This window comes from Morone saxatilis, unplaced genomic scaffold (genome assembly GCF_004916995.1).
Source record: "Morone saxatilis isolate NCDOM2014 unplaced genomic scaffold, NCSU_SB_2.0 Contig5, whole genome shotgun sequence".
Classification (NCBI taxonomy): domain Eukaryota; kingdom Metazoa; phylum Chordata; class Actinopteri; family Moronidae; genus Morone; species Morone saxatilis.
The window spans coordinates 17,252,048-17,270,835 of NW_023340095.1; the positions used below are offsets into that span (position 1 = coordinate 17,252,048).

General features: G+C 41.3%; 2 protein-coding genes across 2 annotated transcripts; both read right to left on the reverse strand.

The window, feature by feature from the left end:
• Positions 1 to 1,653: 1,653 nt before the first annotated feature.
• gpr45 (G protein-coupled receptor 45) lies at positions 1,654 to 6,435 on the reverse strand. The gene is made up of 3 exons (XM_035676118.1): positions 6,285 to 6,435; positions 4,641 to 4,881; positions 1,654 to 4,126 (listed from the first exon to the last, which is right to left on the reverse strand). Exon 3 carries the CDS (start codon positions 4,017 to 4,019, stop codon positions 2,859 to 2,861), a length of 1,161 nt encoding a protein of 386 aa, XP_035532011.1. The 5' UTR covers positions 4,020 to 4,126; positions 4,641 to 4,881; positions 6,285 to 6,435; the 3' UTR covers positions 1,654 to 2,858.
• A 4,185-nt stretch (positions 6,436 to 10,620) lies between these two features.
• pou3f3a (POU class 3 homeobox 3a) lies at positions 10,621 to 13,130 on the reverse strand. The gene is given in 5 exon segments (XM_035676702.1): positions 10,621 to 11,375; positions 11,378 to 12,114; positions 12,116 to 12,188; positions 12,235 to 12,357; positions 12,360 to 13,130. Coding segments are annotated over 5 exon segments (1,347 nt in total). The 5' UTR covers positions 12,691 to 13,130; the 3' UTR covers positions 10,621 to 11,292.
• Between the last annotated feature and the right edge of the window lie 5,658 nt (positions 13,131 to 18,788).

Genomic DNA, 18,788 nt, shown 5'->3' on the forward strand with positions numbered 1-18,788 from the left:
TTTTTTTTTTTTTTTTTAATCAATCATGTGTCTCTATCCTATGTCTCACTCATGTCCCGTTAGTGACGGTAAACTTCCTGTTTACAGTCATGTGCTGATTTAGCCACTGGTCCTACTGGTGGGCGTTGCCACCTCATGGAGATAAATAGCTGTATTATTCATCACAACCATTAAAATCTTTAAACCTAAAGAGGCCTTTCAGGTGCATGGCAAAACATCTTCAATCAGAAGTCCAAAACTTTCAGTTGGCCCCAAAACATGGAAGTGTTATCTTACAGGTAGCATGCATGAGCTCCTCTGCATGAGCTGGCTGCCAAACACTGACACTGTATCCCTCTCATAGGAGAAAACTGAGAACACATTGTTTATTAAATAATAATATCAACACCTAATTTTTTTTTTTTTTTTTTACAGTCCTACAATCATGTATTCACACCTGCAAATCAATGTAACTCAGCTGTGGCACATCAGGCCAGTGTTCTGCGTTTCCAAATCAATGTTCAAGTGTTTTTAAAACAATACCATGTCCCTGAGCTTAAACTGGTTTGACCCTGTTGATTGCAGCATCAGAAGAGTTTATGTTGCAGACCAGATCGGAGCAAACATCTCGTGCTGTTCTTCTTTATGTACCTATGTGGTTACTGTAAATTACATGGAATGGTTAGATCCCTCTCTAAATGGAGTGATTAAGTTAGGACGGTAACGTGATGTAGAAGCAACCATGAGATCTAAATTAAAAACAGAGAGACCATGCATTAGTTCCTACATGTTGGCACATGATGCATAGGACCTAAGTTCATGCTTTTGTTCAATTATTATTGAAATGCATCATTACGTGTGGAAGAAAACATTTACTTTAGCTTCTGCAATAGGAAAGTGATTCTCAGTAGTTTCCTGCTACTTACAAGTTTCCCTTTAAATTAAGTGTGTAAATGTAATGTTGATATGTGTGGTTGAAAACTGCTTCCTTTCTGACCTTACACATTAAAGATTCCACAATAAGTGACTTACATGTACTGTAAATTACAACACCTTTTATGTTTCTTTCCCTGTGGTTCAGAAGTTCAGAAGTTAGAAAAAATGTTAGTACACAGCAAATGATTAAATTTAATAAATTATATCTTCCCCGGGATCATGTGAGTTTGAGCTGTAAGTACTAGCTGCAGTGTTTTAAAACACTGATATGAGTATTAGAGCTGAAATGATTGCATGATTTGATCAGCAGCCATTTTTCAAGCAATAACTCCAAACATTATAATTTTCATGCATCTCAACAACGAGGATTTGTTGCTGTTTTTGTCTTATGTGATAGTAAATCCCAGATCTTTGGTTTTGGGACGGTTGGTCCAACAACCAGGGCTTTAGTACATTTTAGATGGGCATTTTTTATCAATTGGGATTGGGAAAAATAGCCACTGAAAGCTATCAATTGAACAAGCTCTGTTAATCAACATAAACTAAAATTAAGACCACATTTCCCATCCACCCCATGTTACTGTTACTAGAGTTCATCAACCTATAGCTGCAGACCTGTAGGTCACAGCCAGCATCTCTGATTCGTTCTGTGGTTCAAATAAAATGAATAAGTCAGATAATTCAGTAGGAAGTGGGGCTAACCTAATTTGCAATGAAAGAACAGCACCATCTTCCTGTTTTGTGCCGTAGAGAAATACAACCTCTATTTGGCTGGCTGAGGCTGCATGTGTTGTTAATGATGGGCTTCCAGCTATATATCATTAATACAAATATCTCAAAATGAATGCAGTAATAATTTATCAATATCATAATCCCACACATATTTAAAATGCTACACACAGTTCTTTCACTTCATTTGTTCATTTAGCATAAGCGTTACATTTTTTGTGGGATTATATAATCTGATTCAATACACAAACTGCTGTGGGTGTTGTCTTTAGTGAAGTATATATATATATATATATATATATATACACATCCACTCACAGTGAATAGATGTCTTTGGTATCCCAGCAACCCGAAACGATTTCCATTATGTACCGATGTGGTTTATGTACATTGTAAAAGCAGCTGGCTAGAAAGCGTTTTTCATCCGAGCACTTCAGTTTGTCAATGCACCCTCCTTCAAAAAACTATATTTATTTACCTGGTTTGGTTATCGTGACACAATAATACAATCAAGTAAACATTCACATCTCGATAACTGACACACCTCTTTGTTAACACACTCAGGGTTTTAAATAACTTACGTAAAATTGTGTTTCAGCACACACCTCATTTAAAATCTGTTTTTACAGACTTTCCTCTGAGAACATCACTGAACATTAATACCGTGTTTGCATTTTTTGTGAAACTCACATAACAGACAAAAGTATTATCACCACTACCACTCAAAGACTGAAGATTGAGTCTGTCTGAAGAAACAGTGACACAGATGAAACACTTCAGGGACAAATGATGAAACAGAGAAGAAAATGGACAATGGAGGATAAGATGTTATTTGAATTAGTTTCAAAAACCATAATGTCCATGAAGTCAAATCAACCAGTATATCTTGAGACTGAAAGTTCTTTGTTGATCTTGGATGAAGCAGCCAAAATAATCTCACCACAAGGTCCATTCGGTAGCTTATTCTGGAGCTCTCGATTGTATCACACGACCTTCCTCAGCAGATGGGAGTCGGCCATTTGTCACAGAACTGTCAATGTTCAAATCTTCTCATCTATGTTGGCTTAAAAGTTGAGATTTAAAGTTTATTCTTGTGGTGAAATTATTTTGTCAACATCCAGTATATTATTTTAAGATTAACTTTAGTAGCCTCTTATAGCTTACTATGAGAAAAAGTAAGAGTTAAAAACAGCTGATAGCCAACTGGTCTTGTTTTACACAGCTGACTGGGTCTCGCTGCACACATAGATGTTGCTGGGCCTCACTCTCCTGCGGCTCCTGCCCGGCACTCTGGGACACAGTCTGCAGCTCTTGGGAATGAACTCCTGACAGGCCTCCCTGAACTTTCGGATCCTCCAGCAGTAGATGACAGGGTTGAACACCGTCTTCAGGTAGCTGAGCCACAGAGCACCTATGCTGACTGGGTAGAAGACCGAGCTGTAGTAGAACTGCCGGCTAAACACGGCCAGCAAGCTGACCACCGTGTGCGGCAACCAGCACACGGAGAAGCCGACAAAGAGGATGAGGATGGTGGTAAAGGCTCTGGTCTTGAAGCTCATGTCCACCTTGATCTGAGGGGGCCGCTGCAGCCCTGTAAGTCTCATTTTGCTGACTTGGTTGAGGGCTGGCAGGCAGGAATGCTCACTGGTGTGGTTGTGGATGCGCAGGGTGTTGCGGCGCACCGTGTTGAGGATGCACATGTACGAGTACAGCATGACAGCAAATGGCACAAAGAATACTGCTACTGCCAACAGCACTGTGTATCCGCGGTCTGCCAGAGAGTCACTGTATCCCAGCACGCACTGCGGCGCCCAGGCACCCCCAATACCTGCCGCACCTGTCCTCCACCCAACTACAGATGGTAGAGACACGCACAGGCTCAGCACCCACGAACCTGCGATCAACAGTTTAGCTCTGTGTGGGGTCAACTTGTCCTGCCGCTGCACAATGATGAGGAAACGGTCCACACTGATTATGAGGAGTATGGACACACCCTCCAGGACAAACAGCCAGTACAGCATGATGGACGCTCGGCAGAACCCGCTTCCAAAGCTCCAGTCAGCAGTGGCCACAGTGACCGCAGTGAAGGGCATACAGAGCAGAGAGAGCATTATGTCCGAAAAGGCCAACGTGGCGAGGAGGAGATTGATAGCAGAACGCATTGCAGGTTTCTGGTAAACTATCAGACACACTATCGCATTGCCAAGGAAACCAATAGTAATCATGAAGATCATTATGGCTGCCAGGGTCACACGCAGAGTGACCGATATGACAGGAGTCGCGCCTTCAGACGGGAGACTTTCTGCTGCTTCCTCCACCTTGTCCGCCTCCATGAAGGCACAGTCCTCCAGCAGGCTTTCATTACAGAAAGCCATGGCAGCTACTGTCAGTGGATATCAGCCCATAAGAAGATACATGTTTAATTATTGTTGTGGTCTACACATCAAGTCGTCTTCCAGCAGTTCGTCTTCCATGGCAATATCTGAGATGGAAAGACAAAATCATCCACATTCAGCCTTTTATAAAGTATTTAGTGGAACCCAAATAAGTACACTTACAGTCAAGATCCACAAAACTTTAAACCTGATAAGGTGTGCGATCCATGATTTTAATGAATGTGAACAGTGCATTACATTATGTGCTGTCTGTCCCTTAAAAAGCTGCTGTAAACATGTGTCTCATTAGATAATCAAAGGAGTTCAGCTGCTCCGTGATCTATTACTCAGTGATAATTGTAAATTTGAAACAGTGAGAGGAAGAATGACGTCCCGATGATGCTGACAGTTATATAACCCATGGGACCAACCCACAGACACACCATATCGAGAGATATAGTCACACAGGACAGAGAATGAGGTTGATGATTAACAGCTGAGCTGCACAGATTCACATGGGCACATATACAAACATTCACACCGCCAACACACACAGCATGTGTAATGTTTCACATGTGAATAGAAATACACACATTTACACAACACGAGTATAGTACACACCCGTGGCACAGTTGTCTGTCTTCCATCGACTTTGCTGAAGCTCATTCTTGGGTACCGCCTCAGACTCTGGTGCAACGTTAATAAAACAGAGAGGCATCCTCACACACACACACACACAACATGTCTGTTGCTATGGTTTCCACCTCCTGCTCCTGCTGGTGGGACAGTGCAGGCGTTAACGATGTGTTGAGGTCATTCTGGCCTTCAGGTCTCAGGTGTGGTCCTCTCAGGTGGACTGGCACTGGAAGATAAGAAGACCAGTTAAGGGTCATAACCTCCATGTGTTTTTGACTTGTCAGAGTAGTAAATGCTACTGATAACATGATCAATGGATTAGTCCAGAAGCTGACACTGAGCCAGCATGTACAATACCAGGACCCTGCAACAGCAGCTAAATGTAATTCAGCCATTTTAATTATGTATTGTATTATTTACCACCTGTGTTTTTCCAGCTGTGACATGTCAAAATGTATTCTGTGATGGATTCAGTGACTGTGAGTCTCTGTCACTGTCAGATGTTCACATTAACCCGCACTAAACAAACAGGTAAAAGGAAATGACCTGATTGTTGCTACATTGTTGCACAAAACCCCTTCTAGGCCACTGCATAGTGTTGCTGGCTGTTGCCATGGCAACAAGGTCACCAGTTTCAAGGCAACAAGCATCCTGTAGTCTGCCATGACTGAATGTTTTCTGTGTCACGTGTCTTCAACTGAGGACTTTCTGTTAGCAATTAAACTCAGAGAATTGTTTTGGTGAAACAGAGCAAAGATGTTTCACTGTCAGACATGAACACAGGAGAACTCATGTCTGCGGTCTTGTTTCATTACATTATCTTTTGGTATGATCAATAAATCAATAAAGGCATTTATTAAGTCAAATGTAGGAAATAAATCAGCTGGGAGAAACTAGGCTTGAGGAGGTGAATGGTTCATGTCGCCTACATGAGAATAAAACTAAACTAGTAGGTAATAAAATGCTTTTAAACTTAAACACATCCACCTTTAGAAATGATGAGGTGCAGATTATGTGAGGAAGACAATGAGCTGACTTGCCCTGCAGGGGGCTCCTAGCTGCTTACTTAAAAAAAACAAAAAACAGGTGGTTTTACTCTGCTGCTCTGCTCAAATGGCTGACAAGAGACTGAGAATGTAAAAAAAATCGAGAAACATTACAGCAGGAGAATATCTAAAAAAAAAAAAGTATCTTATGAGGAAGATCAACTGAAATAGGCCTCTCTCTCCATTTGGTCGTTTTCATGATAGACTGGATGAGAAACAGTATCCAGATGTTTATGTAGAAATACCCGCTCTGGATGCAGGCTGATGTGTTGTGATACCATAACCTATTCCCCGCTGTATTGATGATCCATCGCTTACACCCAGCCTCCACCACTGAGCCTGTACAGCGTGTTCTCCCGTTTCCATACGAGTCTGTTTCTCTCCCGCACCTGTCTGTCAATCTCAGGCTTCTCTGTCAACCTGCCTGCACCACTGCTAGAGGACAACAAGTCTATGCAAAGATAATACATACATACATTATAGGCATCAAAGATCAAATACCTGTTTTCCTGAGCAGGGAGTAAGGGATTAAAGCAATAAAGCAACGTATCTTTGAGCATTGAGCAGACAGAAACAGTCCTACCTTTCCGTTACATTTAATATCAGCTTTCACTCTCGTCGAGTTGGTCTCCTCAGTGATCGTGTTTCTCATCCTGTGCATGTCGAGCTTTTCCTAAAATATCCCACTTTGAACATTTCACTGCCGTATCGATCGCCATCGTGCCGCCTGCGGATGATGCTGACGCCAGAAGAGCAGGTGGTCACTGATTTAAAGGAGCAATGCGCAAAATACGTTTATTTAGAAGCTGAGATATTTTAAAAAGGCTGCGGTGCTCCAAGTAGGCCACTGTAATAATTCTACCTGTATATAAATAATGAGTAAATGGTATGCAATTTGATGGTACGTTTTTTTATGCCAAGATGCCAAAATATCTGCATTGTAAAAACTCATAGCTACTGCGCAACTGCCCACACCTCACTATCAAATCTGATTTCCAAACAAACTACCTAACACAGCCACTAGAAAGCGAATAATAATAATAATAATAATAATAATAACCTAAATGGTTTTCTTATTGCAGCCTATAGACGACTGAATTTCAGATTTTCCATACATCCGTAAGAATAACATGTCATATTTCATTATTCCAATATCTCACATTGAAAATATTTCAATGTTGTGCAAGATTATTTTAGGAACTTCTTACACTGTAAACATTCAGAAACGTGCATTAATTATTCTGTCCAGGAGATGGCAGCATTGCACCACGCAAACATTTCCTCTTTAGTTTTTGTATTGTAGACATTTTTGTGTTGGTATTTTTAGGTTTTTATAGGTATAAATCGTTTTTTTATTCAGATGTATTTAAAGTTGCAGCACCTGTTTTTCATCACATGTTTATGATCATTTAACAGCAACAGATTTGACTTGATATAATGGTAAAATTATATTGTATTACGGGGAGGAGGTATATCACATATCAGTGATAGTCACAATGATAGTGGGTTCAGATGTGCAGAATAACATCTACACACATTCAATTGTAATTAATTTAGATTTTATATAATAAAACTGTTTATTCCAATCCTCACACACAGCACACACAAACACACGGTTACATTCACACACTTAGCATTCAGGCAGAGACTCTTTTCATGGGCATGCTTGTCTAAATTGGCATCGTGCCCATGTGTTGAACATGCCCATCAAACGAGTTCCACTCCACTGGTCTGGCACATGCATGCTCGTCACGTTCAGTGGCACCCACACAACAAGCTTGCTAGTGAGAGAATTCATTTCCCTGTCCATTATTCCACAGATGTTTGCTTTAATTTCTTCCTGATGGAGAGACTTTGGTACTCCATCATTCACCAAAAAAGCAAACACAGCCAGGCAAAGTGAAAAAAATGTTCACCACTAATATTCAGAGGAGAGGAGAAAACCCACACAAGTAACAATATTGGAGTCTTGTACAATGTTTGTGTGGAATACATTCACACAGAAATAAATCAACATTACAGCCACCTAATATGTACTTTTTGGGTCTTTTATTCATGCCTCTGCCTCCAGGAAAGAATCGTGTGTCATGAGTTTTCACACAGAGTAAGCCACTGTGTGTTAATCAGTGTTAGACTTTAGTGGTTAACCAATCTCCGCGATGTGAAAATAATTAACACCAAACAGTGGGGGCTGATAATGTGCAACCCACGGTAAAATAGTTGTACATTAAAACTTCGGCTTCTGTTAAATAATTCTTTGAAAATGTGCAGGCTTGCGTCTGTTGTGAGGTACAAACAACAAGCATTGAAGAGAGGATTATCATGAAATAATTGCTTTGTGTAAAGTACTTCTGAACAACGCTTTAAGAGCAATTATGAGCAATTATATTAGCAGTTTTTATTGGAGGCAGTAATAACATCCTTAGTGTGTAAGTGCAAACATTCCCTGTTTTAGTGATGCAAGAAGCATAACTCCAGTGATGAATAATGCTAAATTTAAGTATCCATTTATACACGAGCACTGACTACACATTTTGCTGTCAGTACAGACGCACTTCATGTGAGCTGTTGATTGAGGGGTTTTGGGCTCAAGTTACTGTAACATCATCAGCTTGTACCTCCAGCATTAATATTCAGAGAAGACACCTAGTGATGTGTCATGACAAAACCCTTTAAAAGGCTTTTTATCCCCCAATTCCATCCTTATCTCCCATCTTTACATCGCTAAGCTTTGAGGGGATCACACCGAAATCCTGCAGGCTTAGATTTTGCCTCCATTTTTTATCAGAGAACTTTTGCAGCTCGGTGGGAATACATCATATTAAGAGGCATCAGGAGATGTTACAGTGAGCCGGTGTAGTATTACTGTGGAGCTGAGAGAATGCATGGTTTTTTTTCATTTGCATTAACAGTGTTCAACATGTAGACTGAGATTGGTTTTCATGACAGAATGCGGTATTTTAGCTGTTTTACATTCAAGTGACTTGATGCTCACCAGCTCAGTACGGCACTCCTCCATAGCGATAAAAACATTGTTTCAACTTGTCTGAAGCTGAGCTTTATTTTTTAACATGCATTCTTGTGTTAGCCCAAATGAATTTAACAGGGTTTTATCTGCCCAATAACAGCACAATCTTCTCAGATCTTTCAGGAAGTCAAAGATAAAGAAAAAAACTGACTTTAACAAGGTTTTTACAACAAAGCCTTTTGACAAATTGGTTCTCTTGTGTCTATTATATCTGCTTCTCTAGGTACTGGCATCGTAAGCAGGTAAGGTACCATCAGCATGCCCTCTTCATATGTACTCGTCTGCCTTCAGTCTATTAAGGGATTAATAAATTGACCTGGAGTGAAGAAGGTTGTATTGGCTGATGTGTAAAGACCCATTCATACAGGCAGACTGCTATTTATAACCCACAAGGCCAGACTTTCCTTTCCTTTAGATCTTGCCAATGTACAGTGAAACCTCTCTCTCTGTCACACACACTCACACACACACACACACACACACACTTAACTTGCACACTTTTTGACATATTTGTGTGCCTGAATGCTTTAACGGTAAGATTTATTTAGTATTGGCATTTTTGAAATCTATAAAAAACGATTTAATCAAGAATGACATAAAGAGTGATAGAGTTTCCATAAATATCTTCCCCCATTTCTTCTCAGTGTCGATGTGGAAGCTTTTGGAATATATCCAGTAAAAAACACATACAAACTGTAATCAAACGTGTAACATTCGCAGTAATGCATTAACTTCCAGGTTTGTATTTATTCCTCAGTGTTCTCTCTCAGGTTTGTCGGCAGACCTTTGACCTCCCTTTAAGTTTCACTACAACCATCGCTTTTCCTTGATCATGACCCATCAGCTTTATTATCAATAAGATATTTGATTTGGACATCAGCTCATGTATGTGTGTGTGTGTGTGTGTGCTTGCATGTGCGTCACGTTTCAGAGACAGAGAGAAGATTGTTTTTCAGAGCCAACGTCCTGAGCTTCTCGCCGCCTAACTGCCAAACCCATCATCTGTGGCAAAAGATCCTGTGCCTCGTGTCACTCCATCTCGCTGTCACCTTGGCAACCGCTGCCGAGGTGAACTGCCAGCTGGGATAGCCGACCTCTGTTGGCTGCGTTCCACAGAGCTGCAGTCCATATCACTGCCACAGGATGTATGTGGCTGGACTGATGTGCAATACATCACACAGAAATGTAGAGGCAAACTGCAACAGCAGACCTATGTGGTGAGTTCAGTCTGTTTCAACAGGGTTAACACAACTAGGAGGCATACAAACTGGGATATGCTGTTGTGACTGTTTTGGTGTAAATGGTGATAACTTAATGATGCAAATAATGATTATTGTCATTACTGATTAATCAGACAATTATTTTTGTGATACAAAAAGAGTGACAATGTCGGTCATAATTTCAAGATGCATAAAAATAGCCTGTTGCATTCGAGCACAGTCCAAAAACTCAAAGATATTTCCTTTGGTATCATATATGGCAAAGAAAAACAATCAAATCCTCACATTTTTTGCTTATCAAAGGTATCTGTCAATTAGCTGGTCGATTTCTCATCTTGATTAATCAATAGTCATTTTAGCTGTTAACAAGAAAGCCCTGCAGGAAAAAATAGCAGGGAGCCTTTAATTTTATGCCTTTGTCACTTCTTTATATAATTCATGGGATAATGTCTTTGTTGTGTCTTTGATTCTCACGAAAGACCATTTTAATTGTCGTTTTGGTTTATTTAACAATATCTGCAGCACACTGCATGTTTAATGTTTCACTGGAAAGGTGTGTGTGTGTGTTTGTGGTGTGGTGGTGTTGGGTGTGTCTGTCTGTCTCTCTGTGTGTGTGTGTAATAATGATGGCCATCTCAGATATCTTGTCAAATTTATTAAATAATTAGTCTATCCATGAAAATAAACACAGTGGAAAAAATAAATAGTACAAATCATCACACAAGAATACACACAGCAGACTTACTCGTATATAAACTTAAGGGAATGTTTGCGCATTTAAAAAAAGTTTCCTGTGAAGGAAAACACAATACTGGAGTTATTTCGAGTCGCTCTTTGGCCACCATAAACTGTGTCACAACATAAATCCACTGACACACAACACAAAAGTGAGAAACACGTTTGAAGGAAGATAAATTATTGCTCATTAGAAACAACTTGAATAAAGCCCATTAAATCAATGTCTTTCATTTTAAAGAAGCGGAGTCTACAGCCCAGTCTAGCCTGTGGGACATCAAAACCTGCAGAGACATTTTATTTTTAACACTACAGAGATACCGAAATAACTTTTTCTTTGTCTGAACTTCTTGGCATCAAATTGACAAAATCTTCATTCTGTATAGGCTTTAACAAGACTTGTTCAGGCTGTTCATTTTCGTGGCCCAAAGGTTGAATCATAGTGCAGAAAAACGCGGCGATGCATAAAAGTAAACATGTATCCTGCTTTGAAATGAATACACACTGGATAACAATATTATTGTGGATCAAAGAACACGGGGAGCTGTAAGAAAAGTTGATCAATTAACCCATCATTTAGGGAAACATGAAATATTTTCTCAAAAAAGTTACTCAAACACTTCACGTTGTTCAGATTGCGTGTCTGCCGTTGATTTCACGTGTCGCTGTACATCCTCTTGCAGTCTATGGAGGGGGACGGTGTGTCAGGACCCATGCTGCCCACCTGTGAATATGCGTCCTCCGGGGTGCGTGGCAGTCCAGGCGGCGTCATGCGCTTCTCTTTCTGCCTGCGGTTGCAGAACCAGACCCTGACCACCTCCTTCTCCAGCTGCAGAGTGTCTGCCAGAGAGTTGATCTCCTGTGCGGACGGTTTGGGACACTTGAGGAAGTGGCTCTCCAACGCGCCTTTTACGCTCACCTCGATGGACGTGCGCTTTTTCCTCTTTCTGCCCTGGGTGGCGATCTTATCGATGCTGGTCGGGCTCCCGGTCGTGGAATCGGCCTCCTCCAGCCATTTGTTCAGCAGAGGCTTCAGCTTGCACATGTTCTTAAAGCTCAGCTGAAGCGCTTCGAACCTGCAGATGGTGGTCTGTGAGAACACGTTGCCGTACAGGGTCCCCAGCGCTAAGCCCACGTCTGCCTGTGTGAAACCCAGCTTGATCCGCCGCTGTTTGAACTGTTTGGCGAAATGCTCCAAGTCATCAGATGTCGGGGTGTCCTCGTCTGATTGCGACTCGTGGCTCACCCCGTGATGCTGGTGATGGTGCGTGTGGTGATTATGGTGGTGATGGTGATGATGGTGGCTGCTATGGTCCAGCTCCGGGGACTCCCCGCGCACCAACCCCGGGTGCATGAGGCTCTGCCCCGCGTGCGAGCTGAGCATCCCGTTGACAGTAAACCCGCCAGGCTGCGAGTAGATGAGGGATTGTTGCTGCTGCTGCTGCTGCTGCCCTGCTGCCTGCCTGCGCTGCTGCTGCCCCCTCCGCGTGATGCTGATGGTGCGCTGGAGCGGGGCAGCGGTGCCCCTCCCCAGGCCTTCCGCGTGCCGCCTGGGATTTTGGGGCCCCACGATGTTGGCGGGGACCTGTGGCTGCAGAGCGGACGCCTGTAGTGGAGGTCTTCCTGCCGCGCGTTTCTCTTCACGTCTTGCGGCTGGGAAGCTGGGGGCGCCACGGAGAACCGCCTCCGGCTGCTGCCACCCCGGGCGCGCTCTTGCGGCTGCTGCCGCGCTTGGCTGACCGTTGCATTCGCAACGATGTCACCCACTGATGGGCATGGCTTAGCATGTGGCCCCCGTTGCTCGCCACCATGGCACCCTGCATGAAGTCACTCTGCACCATCTTTACTGAAGGATCCCCTCTGTATCCACTAGACACCGTGGTTATAGCAGTGCTGCCCGGCTGCATGCCACCACCCCTCCGATCAGAGTGAAGGACCGGGCCGGACAAAATCCTGCTGCTGGCTAGGTATGGACTCGAGGTAGCTGTTGCCATCCCCCAAAGCATATACCTTAAGATAAGTTTCACTTGTCAGATGTTTTGTTAAAGTCCCAGTTTCTTCTAATCCATGAATAACTTAAGTCTATATCAGCATGAGTGAAACCGTTGAGTGATAAGTTAAAAAAAAAGGTGCGAAATCACTCCATAGAGACTCAGATGATAATTTTAGTTATATGGCAGCTTGTGCGCGCTGAGACCTTTCTTGGCATTCCTGTGCGACAAAACTAAAATCTTCAAAACTTTTCTCTGTCCCGGGAGCTCCGCCGTGCGTAATCCACAGACCTGAAAAACACCTTCTTTGATCCGTGCCAAGATGAGGAACTGTTGGACCGCTCTCGTGTAACCCGGTTCTCTGATATTAAGGTTTTAAAGCGAGTTAATGACAGAGACACACAGTTAAAAGCCTCTCTGGTCCTCTCGGTAGTTTCGCTCACTCCATCTGCTCTATCCGGTCCGTCCTCTACGGAGCGAAGGAGACGAGCATGTGTTTACGTTGTGCCAAGGCTGCGTATTCCTCTCCCATCTCCATCCAATTACAACAGAAAGGCTCCGCGGAGCTCCCGCTGATTGGACGCACAGCCAGAGAGGAGTTGTGTGTCTCAGAGCCTCGGGTGCACAAAGTTGTTGCTACAGGGGAAACACGCAACAATATGCTAGAAAATGTTACAATAAGAGGAAGACACAGGAAAGTCCGGCTGTGTCTTTAAGGACGCGCAAAGTATTGATGAATTATCTGAATAAACGGAATAAGAAATCCTGTGCCAAAACCAAACTTTATCAAACATAAAGAAATGCTGTGTTATTATTATTATTATTATTATTATTATTATTATTAGTCTTTAACCAACTCTCAGGTTATAAAGCCAATGAAGTGAGTCATGCCAGAGTGGACAAAATAAAGTCGTATATATGTAGCCTATATGGTATCTCTTTTCTTGAGACGCAGAGCAGCGAGGCCTTTGTCAAGGATACTCAAGTCGGCTTCGGTAGGGTCTTTATACGCCTTTTGCATCCTAATGCGCTCCCCCTTTTCATATGGTAAAGGTAAGCCACGGCGGTGTGACCCGCAGCGCTAAAGCTGCACAAAGAGTTTAGATTTTTACATCCTCAAAAACAAACCGGTTCTGCTGAGATGTTTCCATGCTGGGTCAGTTTATGGAGGGTCTAAAGGTGTCATGGGGACTTTTCTATCTCGGGTTCGCCTAGGATTTAAGGGCCTTCAGAGAGCAAATCGTGACTGGGACGCATGAAGTTTTGTGATCAGAGAAGAGAGCCAGGTGCAGCCCAATAAATGTGCTAATTTATGTTTTTCAGCGGATTTGTCTTGGATCTCATCCAAAAGGTATAGACATAATTGCCCAACCTGCAACACAACTTTTACCATGACATTTAAATCCACACAATCTACCAGCATTATGTTCAGTTATGTTCTAAAAGTAATATTATTTTGTATCAATATAAATGTGCTGGTCTATGATGAAGTATATAGGTGCATGTCCTATTGTGTATTATTATTAGGATGTTGTAGAGTTCTGTAGGGGAAATTAAAATGCATTAAAGTACTAAAAGGTCACAAAGCAGATTCAGGATCACTCTCAATAAACAGCTGATGTATTTTAAAATTAATCATTTTGCTTTTGTTTAACTGTTTAATATCCCAAGGTATAATTTACAAAAATCATAATGGACACCGGTCAGGGTGTTCTGCAACTTCCCTTCTAGAGTCCAACAACCTTTTAGGGGTGAACAGGATGGCAGTCAGGGGTTCATCATACAACACAGCTCAACTAAAGGTATCATCACAGTGAATAACACAACAAAATATAGCATTTGCAGTGATGTGATATCTTTAATTTAATTGCTTTGCCTTTGAAAATTTGAAATGGCACAATAATTAATAGTTTAAAACTTTAAAAGTTGATTGGCTTTTGGTTTTATTAATGTTTAATAATCATTTTACTGACGCTTTACAGATCATTTTTAACCATTAATAATAAAATAATGTAAGTTCAAAGGCTGTGAAATATCTCCTCAGCTGGTGTACTCTTCTCCTACATAACATGTATGAATCTTAACATGTCATTGATAAAGGGTCTTACTAAAATCTGCAGTTGTAAATGTCAATAACTTCATAAACAGACTTTGGTCCAGATGCTCTGCAGCTTTTTCAGATGGTCAGTGGTCAAACTGTCCTTTATAAGGGTTTTTCCAGTGAGCTGCCAAAAAAGACAAAGCAAGTTTTTAAGCATCACAAAAGTAAAAAAGTATTTTTCTACCTGAAACCCTTAAAATGTGTTGTTTTGTTGTTAGTTTTAGTGTATAAGTGCTTTTAAGAATTAGTAATATAATCAAAAATTATATGACCGAATTATCAATATTAAGTATGTCCAGGAATCTATATCCTATTTTACCACAAATAATATATCACTACATATCACAGTCGTTGTTTTTAAAGTAAAGATTTTACAGTCTCGAGCGCCTCCAGCAGCTCCTGATTGAGCCCATTGATCCTACTATATAATCACACTCATCAACAAAATATCTACATATTATACTATTAGTTCCAATTTATAAACTTCACATTCACAACTGCCTGCTGATTATTGTAATAATCCTTTATTAATAACTAATTATCATTTATAAATGTGTAAGTGTCGTGCATGAGGAAGGATTTTTCAGACTGGCAACCCAAACGTTATTAATGGCTTTAACTGATCTATTAAGCATTAGTAAATGGTTTATTAATCATTAATAAAGCTGTTTACGCCGTACAAACAGAAAATACACAACATTATTTATTCCACAGTCTATAAAAACCTGTTTATTGATGATCCGTATTCAGTAAAACACAGTTTAAAAAATAAAAGCTGTACAAAAGCTCCACAGTGTTTCACGTTTTCAGCCTACCAGCACAATGTAGAGAAAACCAGACGAGTCGGGGAATGCAGTAATGTTTTTCATGTGTTGTGCTGGCTGGTCACAGCACTGGGTCCTCTATTTGTTATTCATGAAGGAAGCTGGGTGAAGAGGCCTTCTTATGATGCACATTTTTCTCTCTGCTCTCCCTCTCTCTCTCTCTCTTTCTCTCCATAAAACTGCTTGACAACAAAGCAAATAATCTGTTTGAGTTGAAGTGAATACTGCAATTAATCCAGCATAATAAGCATGACACCATCAGCTAATTGACACTATTGTTTCTTTTAGATCATCTTCAAATCATTTACATGGAGACTCTCTCTCTCTCTCTCTGTGTCTCCCACTCTTCGCCCTCTGTTGAGTCTTCAATATGCAGATCGGCCATTTCTGCCCCCGGGCTATTTTCTTTGGTAGACTTTTGAAATATGCAAATGCTTCCAACAAAAATTGCGGAGGAGAAAAAGGGAAAAACCTTCATCTGGGCTCCAGGAGTTTTCCATTCAAAGAAACAGATGATTTTCTCTTGTTCATGCTCTTGTTCTTGTTCTGTTTGCTTTGTCAGTCAAGGGTCTGTCTAATTAAGAAGACAGAGAGGAACACAAAGCAGGCAGACAAAACAAAAATTAAGTTGTGAAGATGACAGCGTGGTTCTTACCTCCACAGTTATAAAGTTTTTAAATATTCTTAACAGAGGCTATAAGAAGCTCTCACTCTATATGGCTTTTGGCTGTTATCAGGTAATGTATATGTTTATGTGTGCATGTCGTAGAAGCTTTAAGACCAGCTGTACAGTGCAGTGTGTACAGGATGAACTGTCTACACTGCAAACACTGCTGAGAGAACAGAACTTATCTCTTGTGGCTTTCCTCCCTGTGCTCTTTGTATTCCACCTCTTCAGTGTCATCCTGTGGTTCTGATCATAAGTGTGTTTGACCTTCAGCTCTCCCTGAGTCAGAGAGATCCCTCGCAGCGTGAGTCTCTACCCACAACCCCCTGCTGCGCGTTTAAATCAGAAGCAGAGACAGCCGCGGAGAAGAGGGAGAGAGCAAAAGACACAAGGAGAGACAAAGTGTGGTAGTCCGGGTTTAAAGAGAGAGAGGAAGAGAGAGTGGGGGAACAGAGGCTATGCAGGGCAAATGATCAAAGTATATTCTCATTCACAGAGACGGAGAAATATGAGACAAACATGACCAATAATATTCAAATTTAAAGGCAGATCTCGCCGAGGTTTAAGTGTCTGAATGAGCTTTAAATTGCTCTTCAGCAACTGAGTTTAAAGATGATTTATCAGGCGTGAAGAGTTTGCTGGGACGGCCGTCTATTTCTAAACTGTACTTGATGTGGTGGAATTACTCATCGCAGAAGGGAGGGTAAAAGGAAAGGAAAAGAACTACACAGGAACAATAATCAACCCATGCTGTGACTTAAGATGACATCCAATGGACAGATGCACTGGTTAAACACTGTTGTGGTTTGTCCCATTATGTATGAATAGGTGGAAGTTAATGTGTGAAAATTACATTCATTGATCCCAGCTGATCATTTGAAAGGGGCCAAAGTGACAAGGAACAGCACAGAGAATACAGCCGGGAAATGGTACAAAGACATCACTCAACTATTTTTCTGTGTATGTATGTGTGTGTGTGTGCTTGCAGGTGTGTACAGGGCCTGAAATCTGCCTGTTTCTAAGTGTCTATAAACATTAACATAATGGTGAAACACTTTCTTGGAATGATGGCCTGTTATGAGCAGACGTCTTTGCTGAATATGTATGCTAAACTAAACTAAATGCAGAGAGAGAAGAGAAACATCTGGGCCGTCATAGAAGGAAAACAGAGGAAATTGAGAAAAGATGAGACTCATGGGGTTTAGTGCATTGAGATAAAGTCACGGCCTAAACGAAAAATATAGAGCAAAATAATAAGACATGGAAGTTGGGTTAAAGGAAAGGAAGCCTATGAGTTTTTAATTTCCTTTTAGCTTTTACCAAGGCTCATTATCTGAAATAGAAATAAAGACATTACATTGTGACTGCATTTATGGTTGTATTTGTGTCTTCCCACTATGGCATCTAATGAGTTTTTACTCACGTTCTCTCTCTAAAGTTCCCATGCCGTCCTTCGAATATGACTGCAAACAGTATGACAAAAAAATTTAGTCAGGAAATACCTGCAGCTCTGCAGCCTGCAGCTACAGACAACTGTAGCCCTGTACCCAGGCCCAGTCCTGAGCCAAGTCAAACAGCAGGGTGTCCCTGAAGGGCTGGTCTGGCTGAGTCTGGCTGGCCCTGCGCTTTTCATGAATGGACAGATTTCTCTGTGAAGCGCCCACCAAGGTCCACGTGGTTATAAAGGCTCTCTGTAGTTAAGATGATTTCTCAGGTGGGTTTGGAGAGAAAGAAAGAAGTATCAGATACTGAAATATTAAGTGACTTCTGATAAAAGTGGCAGAATGGTTTGTGGTGTTTGGATTCATGGTACTGTGCTCCTGTTACACTGTGGATCAGGGGCCGTAACTGCATAGCAGGTATAATAGTTAAAGTGTTGGTAATTAGTTGTATCAAATTATGGATATCAATTACCTTTTGTGTCTCCTGTTCCCCGACCCTCAGGGACAGCTCACACTCTCTGTACACGCATTATAAATCAGAGTTCAAATATAAACCAACCTGTGATTATTCAGCAGGGTGGCTGAATTTATAACGACTTTCTTGTTCAATTATGTTTGAATCATATGAGCATTTTGAGAACAGCACAACAAAAGGACACTCTCGAACATTGATGATATTGTGAACGTATCAGCATTAAGTGGTGCTGTGCGGATCAGCTGAGACATCAATCACAACACCTTACAGTGGAATCTAATTAAATAAATGCAATGAATGCCTTTAAACACAGCAGGTTAATGATGTCATGCAGTTTTGGAATTAACACTTATTTGCTGCACTGTGAGGTGAGTTTCACATGAACACTGCACACTTCAAGAGTTACAACTCATCCCATCGCATACACACCGAGGATAAAAGCTAAAAAAGGTATTTTTAGCCTCTCGCAACAATTTTAACTTTGTGTTCTTCTTGTTCTCAAGTGACACATTCACTTAAGGACAACATGCTGACTAACTGATTAGGTTCAACGCTCCTGAAGGTTTGGAATCTGAAAGATATTGTCACTTCTTTTTTTTTAAGT

Coding starts and splice junctions, on each gene's coding strand:
- gpr45 (XM_035676118.1), bottom strand. CDS start 4,019: ATGGCTTTCTGTAATGAAAGCCTGCTGGAGGACTGTGCCTTCATGGAG.